The sequence below is a fragment of the Procambarus clarkii genome, chromosome 29 (assembly GCF_040958095.1).
Source record: "Procambarus clarkii isolate CNS0578487 chromosome 29, FALCON_Pclarkii_2.0, whole genome shotgun sequence".
Classification (NCBI taxonomy): domain Eukaryota; kingdom Metazoa; phylum Arthropoda; class Malacostraca; order Decapoda; family Cambaridae; genus Procambarus; species Procambarus clarkii.
In genome coordinates this window covers 447,595-458,229 of record NC_091178.1, presented here as the reverse complement: position 1 = coordinate 458,229, position 10,635 = coordinate 447,595, and the positions used below count along the sequence as shown (strand labels likewise).

Here is a 10,635-nt window from a genome sequence, read left to right as displayed (position 1 = left end):
CCGATCATATATGCCGATAATGTTTTGTTTCAGGGCAAAGATATTTCAAAGGTTCAAACGGTATTGGATAATTTTCGAAACCTGTGTCATCATATGGGACTGGTGGTTAATGAAGACAAAACTAAGTTTGAATGTAGAAGTCGGAGGCCCATGTTATTGAAAATAAACGGTACAAATATATAGAGCTAATATATATAAATATTTAAGCATATATGTTGGATATACCCATGAGAGTTTGGAAGCTGAGATGAACAGACTGTTGGGTCAATGTCGGAAGAGATTACATCCTCTGAAGGCCTTGGCATGTTGTGGAAAGGGAGTGGGAGTCCCTGTGCTACGAATGATATACATGAGTACTGTAAGATCCCTTACTGATTATGCTGCACCTGTCATTTCCTGTTTTGGTAAAGGTAGGATGGGCAAGTTGGAAAAGGTACAAAATGAAACCATGAGAATTATCTTAGGATGCCCAAGAAATGCTATGATTGAGATAATGAGGATGGAACAACTCTTGTATATATCTCAAAAAGTTCAATCTAAAGAGTATTGGGGATAGAATTTCGGAGATAAATGTAGCCTCTGCCATTAGATTAATGAGAGGTGGGGGAGCTACTGAATTAATCCTCTCGGTTCAAAAGGTGGGAAGTAATGAACAATGTACGATAAAGAAGAGAGTATATATGAGTATTTTATGTTCTAATGTTATAAATTATGATGTTATTACAGAGTGTATTGCTGTGCCTAAGAGACAAGTCACACCACCATGGGAGGATTGTAATGTAGATGTTGTAATTATTCCCTTGCAAAAGAAAACGTGTATGAGATAGGAGAGCTGAGGGCAACATATGATTGTATAATTAGAAAATTGCCTACAGAAAAAACACTACATGTATATTGTGATGGGTCAGTAGATAGGGATGGGAAGGCAGGATGTGGAGTCTTGATCAGGGAGTATACTGACATCGGCACTGTAGATACTGTTATTGGACGCCGCTTAACTGATAATGTCTCTTCAACACAGGCTGAACTCCAAGGTGTATTAGCAGGATTTCAGGAAGTAGTCAAATGTGGTAAAAATGCCTGTCTCTTTATTGGCAGTAGAGGAGCGTTAGAGTCTTTAAATAGTAGACGACCAGTATACCAATATATTGTGATAGAGTGTAGAGAGAATGTTAAGAAATTTGAAAACAAAACTGGGTATAAAGGAAGATTCATGTGGATCCCTTCACATGTGGGAATACTGTTGAATGAGGAAGTTGATGAGATAGCGAAGAGAGCCACGGAAAAAACTCTTGTTGATGTTGTATGTCAGTTAACCTTGAAACAAATAAAAACAAGAATCAAGATGATCCAAGAGGGTGAAGAAATGATAAAGAGAATGGCAATGGTGGACAGTAGTAACACACTTAAGAATTATTCAATAATAAATACAAATTCGTCCTTCACCTATGGTAAAGGAAAGTCTACTTGGAAGGATTCAATTTACATGAGATTAAGATTAGGATACAAATATATCTGGCAATACGGTGTTGATGTCAGTGAAAAAGATAAGGATCGAGTGTAAATTATGTAGTATGCCGCACGCCCACACCTTAGAACTTTATGTATTAGAGTGTCAACTTATTGATAACTATAGAAATAAGGAAATAAGCAGTGTACCACATCAAATTGTTTGGATGTATGATAATGGTATGATAGACAGTATACTTAAGAACTACAAGAATTTTGCCTCAAATACTGTGCTTACTATATTAACCTGCAATGTTAAATGGGATTCTTGTATTGTGATTTGTATATTTGTACTCACTGAATTTGTGCGCCCCTTGAGGGACTTAAAGTAGAGGGGGGTAGAAATAGCCTAAGTTACTCTATCCCTTTGAGATGTATTTTTTTCTTGTCTCAGTAAACATACTTGAACTTGAACTAGCACGTACAGCGTTTCGGGCAGGTCCTTAATCTAACAGGTAATTTTAAGTAGGTAAATTCTAGTAAAATTGAAAAAAGTTTATAGGAACATTGTAAGAAAATTTGACAAAGATTATGAGGTACATTAAAGTAAAAGATGAGGGTTATCAACATGTATATTGTAGCATAATTTGAGGATTATTCAAAAGTATAATGCAGTAAAATATGCGTTCAATTTAACAACATGATATAAGGTGATAACAATGATTACAATTATAAAGTTGTATTGCTTAGGTACATATATTAGGAATTGTGTAGTACTAGATACAGTGCGAATTTAAAGCACTAGGTAGGAAAATATATTGGGAACAATTCTTACGGGATGTTGCATGATTCATCAATCATGCAACATCCTCAGCCCAAATGAGAGCCAAAATTAAAAAGATCGCCAAACCTAACACCTCTCAACTTACTCATGACTCCCCAACAATTTATGCTGATATAAGCTTAGAACAAAATGCAAGCACTGCTTGCATATCGAATCTGCCCCATAATTCAACGGAGAATTATATGTACGGGCAGCATAAAACATCAACTAGACAGTGTGATATTGTAATTGCCAGAATTAGGCTGGGATATCGATATCTATGGCAGGTGGCTGCAGGTAATGAGTCCCCCGAATAGTGAACATTCCAATTGAAAACTATGTGAACAAGAACTGGGGCATACATACTCCCCAACACTATATCTGTGTTGACCAGACCACACACTAGAAATTGAAGGGACGACGACGTTTCGGTCCGTCCTGGACCATTCTCAAGTCGATTGGTCCAGGACGGACCGAAACGTCGTCGTCCCTTCAATTTCTAGTGTGTGGTCTGGTCAACATACTTCAGCCACGTTATTGTGACTCATCGCCTGCACTATATCTGTGATTGCCCTGTTATAAGTGACTAATTCAGACCAAATGGTATAAGGTCCTTTGAGCTCTGTAATTACTTCAACACTCAGGAATATTGGAAGATATTCTTATGCTGTACCCAGATTTTGCTTGTAGGGGGCTAATAGATTAGCCTCACATTTCATGTTCTCTCTTGATTTTTAGTCAGAGTCGATTTGTTTTTGTATTAAGGCAAATATTTTCTTCCCTGATTCCATCCTGTGAGATGTGAATATTAGTTGAACCTATAGCTAGTTTTTGATCTACATTGTGTAATATCTCATACAGAATAGGGTAGCAGCACATTGCTGTGCATACCTAATTTTGTTAATAAAAAAGGAAACTATGAAGATGAAATTCTCTATATATAATAGACATAGGCTTACTGAAAAATACATATTGAAAAGGAAAATATTCCGTTTCATTTCTGACAAATGTTTTCCTTACTTCTCCCTAGCTGTTTAAAAACAAAAAGTAATTGTTGAGGCTCCATGCAGAGCAGCTGAGAAGTTTCTAGTGAGAAACAGGAAGCGGAAACAGATCGAGAGGTCGCTTGAATATATTTTAGAGAGCTCTCGCTCTTTACTGTGAAGATATCTTTCATTTCCTTGAAAGTGACCGATATATGATGTAAAATGTTTTCATAAATTAATTAGTATTTTGATGCTCATATTTAACCATGTATATTACAGCATTTATATATCATTGTTATCAGTTCCCAAATATAGATACCTGACAAATGTTCTAGCAAATTTGATAGAGATAGAATAAGTTTATTTCTAAAACGATTACTGGCACACAGAAAAACTTTACACATCATAAAACAGTAGCAACATGTCAAGATAGGTGAGAATAAATGAGGAAACAAGAGAGTACGCAGTAAGTGTGGCGGTGTGTGGCAACGGCGCCCCACTCCCTGTGCTGCTCGGCTCGCCGCTCACCTGTGCCCAACAACTCTGCCAAAACATTACGAATTACACACATCTAGCAGTGGATCATGTAAGTACCCAGCCCTGCCCGCACACGTCTCCAGCTGCACATCTCGCCCACGGCAAGGGCCGCCTCCTCTTCCTCTCTCGATCGGGACCTGAGAAGTATGCGGAATATTTTTTTTTATTTTTTTTTTATAGTTGTAGTGAAGGTTGATGGGTTTGGGCCAGCTCCAGCGTACAGGGAAAGCTGCCAACTTGTGCAGTTTGGCTGATTTTAACTTTGTGTGGAGTGCAGTTGCCGTCCCCGAGTGAACGGAAAGGAGTGCGCAATGAAGCCCGTGAGAAAATTGTTTTCTTGTTGGTGGAAATGATAGAAATTGTGTGGTGTGGTTGTGTTGTGCTCGCCCATGGCCTGGACGGATCCATTGCTCTAGAAACTTGCTTAATTAATTCAGTAAATATATATAAATATAATCTAGTTACAAATATAGCTTCGTCGGCTTTCTTTGGCAGTTGGAAGTAAAAGTGTTCCCATGTACAAGAATTGGTCTGAATCTGTGTAATGGTTTCAGGTGTTTGTGAATATGTTGTCATTAGCTTGTACTGTATTAAGGTTGTTGTAATAGTTTTCTCAAAAGTATTTTTGCCTCCATTGCACTGTTGTAAAAATGTGTGTCTTATTTTGTACATTTGGTGGGTGCCAATGGCAGTGTAACTCACAAGTAATGGTGTCTGGCTGTGGTGCTCCACCTGCTGATCACTGAATCATCATCAATGCTTCACTACCTTTAATAATAAACATTGTATTGCTCCACACTCACTTGAAAGCATGAAACGAGATAATACAGTACTATATTGTCAATACTTTAGCTGCAAGACTGCAATATTGTTTTTTGTTTGAAGTGCATTGATTGTAAGCATTGTAATATTAATGTGGCAGCCAACACTTAATTGCCAGTCTATGGAGTGTTAGCTCTGCTGTCAATAGATGTGTCTGAGGCTTAAATAAGCAACTGAAAATATCTCCTTCTCATTGGTACACACACAGCTAATAGATTGGTTGTAAAAACTATATGAATAAAAGAGTAAATATTGGAAATATATGAACAGGGGTGTTATTTTAAGTGCTAAGAAAATTAGTTATTTTTAATATTAGAGGATATTCGTACTGATATATTTTATTTATAAATCAATCATTACTGTGTAATAGAGTACATGCAAATGCATTTTCAACTGCCTACATTATAATGACGTCTAAGTTGGTGCCAGAGCACAATTGTGTGTGCTCACCTAGCAATAAATAGGTTATCTATTTATTGCTAGGTGAACATGCCCAAGTTGGGCATGGGGGAGCGAGACGTGAACCCAGTGATAAGTGACGTAAAAATGGATATTGATGTGGATTCAAAATATAACTTGCTTAAAAATATTCTAAGCAAAGCACAGGAATGTAGTATACCATACAAATTGAATAGATCGAATACTAAGGCCCCAAAGTGGATAACAAAGGATCTTAAGAAGCTTATAGGTAAAAAGAGAGCGTGGTACAAAAGGATTAAGAATGGGGAAATTGGTTTAGAACTGGAATTTATACAACTGGTTAGAAAATTTAAAAAGAGATAAGGAGGGCAAAAAGAAACTATGAAGTTTGCATAGCAGGGCAAGCAAAGACAAATCCAAGAGTTTTTTCAGTGATATAACAAAGATTAGGGAAAGGATAGGTCCATTAAAAACTGAGACGGGTCAGATAACAGATAATGACGAAGAGATGAGTAGTATTTTTAATAAATATTTTATCTATTTACAAAAGAGGAACTTAACAATATGCCTTAAGCCGAACAAGTCTGTGGGTGGAGACGAGGACAGGTTGACTAGCTTAGCAGTTACCAAGAATGATGTTATTAAACAAATAGTAAAACTCAAACCAAACAAATCCCCAGGGCCGGATAAAGTGTTTGCCAGGGTACTTAAAGAATGCTAAGAGAATGTGAACCACTGTCTACCATATGTAATAAATCAATAGTCAGGCAGAATGCCAGATTCATGGAAGGTTGTTAATGTGGTACCAATTTTTATGAAAGGATATAGATCACTTGCGTCAAACTACCAGCCAATTAGCCTAACGTCTTGTGGGAAAGTTACTTGAATTGATAATTGCAAATTCAATTCGTCTTTATCTTGAAATACATAAATTAATAAATGATTCTCAACATGGTTTTACAAATGGCTGTTCATGTTTTAACAAATTTGCTATCTTTTTATTCCAGCATAGTTGAAGCAATTGATAGTGGTAAGGATTGTGATGTTGTGTACCTTGACTTTAGCAAAGCTTTTGATATTAAGTTGGATTAGGGCATGGTTATACCAAAGGAAACAGTATAAATGGGGTTAAGTCAGAGTGGGAAAATGTTGTAAGTGCAGTGCCTCAAGGCTCTGTCCTGGGACCTCTGTTTATAATATATATAAATGATTTAGATTCAGATTTGAGTAGCAACATTTGCAAGTTTGCCGATGAAACAAAAATCGGTAGGGAAATAAACACGGAGGAAGACTCATTGTCACTTCAAGTCAATCTGAATAGGGTTTTGTGGTCAAAAGATTGGCAGATGCAGTTTAATGCTGATAAATGTAAAGTTTTGAGGCTAGGTAATGATGATAGTTACAAGATACGAGCTAGATGGTGTTGAGATTGCGAAGTCGGATTGCGAAAGGGATCTGGGAGTTATGATTATTAAGAATTTAAAACCTAAGGATCAATGCATGAATGTTCGTAATAAGGCAAATAGGACACTGGGATTTATTAATCGAAGCATTAGTAACAAGACCTGGTGGTGTTCTTCAGCTATATCTTGCTCTGGTTAGGCCCCATTTAAGGGGGCATGAGTTCCAGATTTCCAAAAAAATGCATTAAATGAAAGCGAGTGCGATTTCAATCAAACTTTTTTGACTAGTTGTATATGAAAAGGGTTTCATCTGTTCCAAGTCTCGGCATCGTAGCATCAAACTTTTTTGACTAGTTGTATATGAAAAGGGGTTCAACTAGTCAGTCTCAGCATTGTAGCATAAATAGGATGGGAGAAAAAAATATTTGTCATTTTCCAAAATGTTCAAAAATTAATATCAAGCACAAGTGTCAACTGGAATCATGTCTGTGACTCTCGGCTATCACAATAGCATATAATAAAACTTAATTAGTTTTATCCCCCAAAAATTTAGTTAAAAAAAAATTAGATTTTTTCCTAATTTTTTTTTTCTTTGTTTATCTGGCAATTTGCATGAAACTTGTACACATGGCTGCACGTAAGCCTATCTGTAAGGGTGCCAGTTTTGGAGGAAATTGGATGTCAACCTCAGCCACTAAATATACATGAAACTTATACCTTATATGTAAAGTTTGTCTCTATAATTGGTATGAAGTATTTTTCCTAAGTTCGTTTATTGCTTTTATAAATGGTAATAAACGTGATATATTTGCATAAAGTTTTGGGGAACTTTGATTATTTGTGTTAGTTAAACTAAACATATTTCAGAAAATCCAGTTATACTAATACTTTATTATATGCTAATGTGATAGAAGAGTCATAGAAATGATTTAATTTGAAATGTGTGGTTGTAGAAATTTTTTGAAAATGTATAAAATTCGTTAGGGAAAAAAAATTTCGCTTTATATTTAGGCTGCGATACTGAAACATGGAACAGTTGCAGCCCTTTTCATATAGAACTAGTAAAAAAGGTTTGATTGCAATTGAACAACTTTTAATAACCTAGTTGTATGCCCCCTTAACCTTTTTCATAACTACCAATTCTCCTGTAGTCTCAGACATTATCTTTGGTTGTAAGATCTTCTTTTAGCCCTACAATTTTATCTCCTACTTTTGCTTCTTCTATGGCTCTTTTTGACCTAGATGTGCTCTCCTTTTTTTTGCAACCAAAAATTAATAGGGACTTCGATCGACTGTGTTTTGCACCAATTTCAGGTTTGATGCCAGTTTCAGCCTAATTCCAGCCTAATGTTTGTTTTATCCTGGTTGCTGCAGTGTTTGGCTTCCTTTATTACTTCTATTTTTTTCCTTCTCCCTGGCACTTGTGCATAGGTGGTGGTGGGTGCTGGTGTCTAAGTGGACAGCACGCTGGATACGCAATCCTGTAGTCCGGAGTTCGATTCCTGGCGCCGGTGGAAACAAAAATGGGCAGTTTCTTTCACCCTGATGCCCCTGTTACCTAGTGGTAAATAGGTACCTGGGAGTTAGACAGCTGTTATGACCTGCTTCCTAAGGGGAGGGGAGGGTTGTGTGTGGGGGGGGGGATTAATTAGTAGTTAGTAACAGTCGATTGATAGTTGAGAGGCGGGCCGAAAGAGCTTGCTCAACCCACGCAAGCACAACTAGGTGAAAGGTGAGTTGAATATCTTTCTTGCACTGTTCTGTTCCCAGTGCAACATCTTCCATCTGTACTGACAAAAGCTGTTTTTCCTGTTGGATTTCCTTACCTAACCTATTGTAATCATTTATGTTTAGATTAGATTTGCTTTAACGTCTTCAAAACCTATTTTCAAGAGTTTATTTTCATCATCCTTGGCTTTGCATTTAGTTTCCCATTGATTCTTGTCCTTACATAATTCTTTCACTATCCCTTCAAGATATTATTCTTTGCTACTCAAGTGGTCATTACTTTTTCTCAATTTACTATTTCTACAAGATTGTTAATAAAATCCAATTTTGCCTACTTGTTGTGTCGACTGTTTATATTAACCACTGTGATGCGCCGAGTTTGTGACATTCCGTGCGCGTAAAATCAAGTATTCCCCCAAAAAATCTTTTTTCTTTGAAAAATGATGAATTTTCCTTCCCTGAACATGTATATGTAAAAATAAATATCAAATTCTACTTACTTTGGCTGTGGGGACATGGACAAAGTGTGCTGTGATGTCATCACAGGCTAGTCACCCATGTGTGCATCTGGGAGCTCTGTATCTGGGTATGTGTATCTCATCTGGGAACCGTATCTGGGAGCTTCACGCCCGTGCGCGAAGCTCCCAGATACGGTTGCGCGATCCATTCAAGACCCGCGAGTTGCCACAATTATATTTACAAATATTTCTATGTATTTTCAATACTTTCTCATTTTTTTTTTTTGTATCATATCATGCATATGTGTGTCCTGACAATATATATATTAAGTATAATGTTCATAGTGCTCCATGGAAGTGTGATACATGTCATTAATGTGTCCTCACTAAATGTTTGTTGCAATATTACTTGTTCCACATTCACTTATAATACATTATATACAGTTTCACACACTGTTTACAAAGTAACACGCTGTTACAATCTTAGTACTTAGCAAGTAAGTGATATTCAAGGAAGCGGTCCATGAGACAGAGCGGGATTTTTGCACTTGACGCATATGGTGTACACAGATTTTCGCTTCCTTGTTTTTCGATCCGAGTTCTTGCAAACAATGCACTTGCGTACACCTCTGGCCTTAGTCCTGTAAGTGGTAGGTAGGCAGGCTTGTGAATTGTAAAGATGTCTTTACCAGGCAGTCTGTTGCAAACTAAATGTGGTCATGTTGGGGCATGGAAAAACTGTCCTTGCGCTGTCTTCCTGACCATACTTGAGTAATTGCGACACCAGAGCATGACTAAAAACTCCAATTAATGGTATTTTGCCCGTTTTCACCAAAAACGTGTAATAGTTACGCACTGTTACCTTCAAGAAGATGAAAGAATTATTTCCTTATCCACTACTGTTTTGCGGACACACTCGACGGCAACAACCATCATGTAACATTTATCTACAACTCATATTTATATTGAAGTAAATGACACAATCTGTCTTATACAGTGTTCCATTAGCTCGATACCTCACTTTGCCACTGGTCAGTAAAGTACAGTAGTAACTTGTACATACTTTTGTAGTGAAGATTTGGATGAATTAGGTATAAAATTGACTTTGAAAAATTTCTTTTAGTAGTCGGGAACGGATTAATTCATTTACCATTATTTCTTATAGGGAAATTCGCTTCTGTTTATGAACCGTCTCCAGGAATGGATTAAATTCGTAAACCAAGGTGCCCTTGTACACATTTCAGTGTCGCCGCACGCTCTCCCGAAACATCGGGAGCATTTCGAGGAAGTCTGCGGCGCTCATGCACAGTGTGTGAAAGTGTTAATTGGACAGACTTGTTGCTAGGTAAGGAAGTAAAAGCAAGATATATAAACAAATTTTTTGTTCATTCTCATTCAAATTTTTCAAAGTAATAAATATATATATATATATATATATATATATATATATATATATATATATATATATATATATATATATATATATATATTTATTACTTTGAAAAATTTGAATGAGAATGAACAAAAAATTTGTTTATATATCTTGCTTTTACTTCCTTACCTAGCAACAAGTCTGTCCAATTAACACTTTCACACACTGTGCATGAGCGCCGCAGACTTCCTCGAAATGCTCCCGATGTTTCGGGAGAGCGTGCGGCGACACTGAAATGTGTACAAGGGCACCTTGGTTTACGAATTTAATCCATTCCTGGAGACGGTTCATAAACAGAAGCGAATTTCCCTATAAGAAATAATGGTAAATGAATTAATCCGTTCCTGACTACTAAAAGAAATTTTTCAGTCAATTTTATACCTAATTCATCCAAATCTTCACTACAAAAGTATGTACAAGTTACTACTTTACTGATGACTCCTGTTGGCATATGGAAGACAAATGTTTACGAATGATGTCTTGTTTTTCCTTTTTGGTCATTTTCACATGTGTTTTCTTGCCTTGAACCTTACCACAGGCTTTCTTGGGACCCATGACGAGATGTATAACAACAACT

General features: G+C 36.7%; 1 protein-coding gene across 6 annotated transcripts in view; it reads left to right on the top strand.

Annotated features, from left to right (window-relative positions):
* Positions 1 to 3,685: 3,685 nt before the first annotated feature.
* The window catches only part of mrj (DnaJ heat shock protein family (Hsp40) member B6 mrj), a 21,341-nt gene continuing 14,391 nt past the window's right edge, over positions 3,686 to 10,635 (top strand). The window contains exons 1-2 of one of the 6 annotated variants that reach the window (XM_069333213.1): positions 3,755 to 3,844; positions 7,872 to 8,004. Coding sequence is in view for 1 of the 6 variants with exons in the window: in XM_045753125.2 (XP_045609081.1) it covers positions 4,107 to 4,115 (9 nt within the window). In the remaining 5 variants the exon portion in view is untranslated. Of the gene's footprint in view, positions 3,940 to 3,961; positions 4,116 to 7,871; positions 8,005 to 8,094; positions 8,173 to 10,635 lie in introns of those variants that run through there. The other 5 variants (XM_069333212.1, XM_045753126.2, XM_045753127.2 and 2 more) reach the window with 5 other exon arrangements.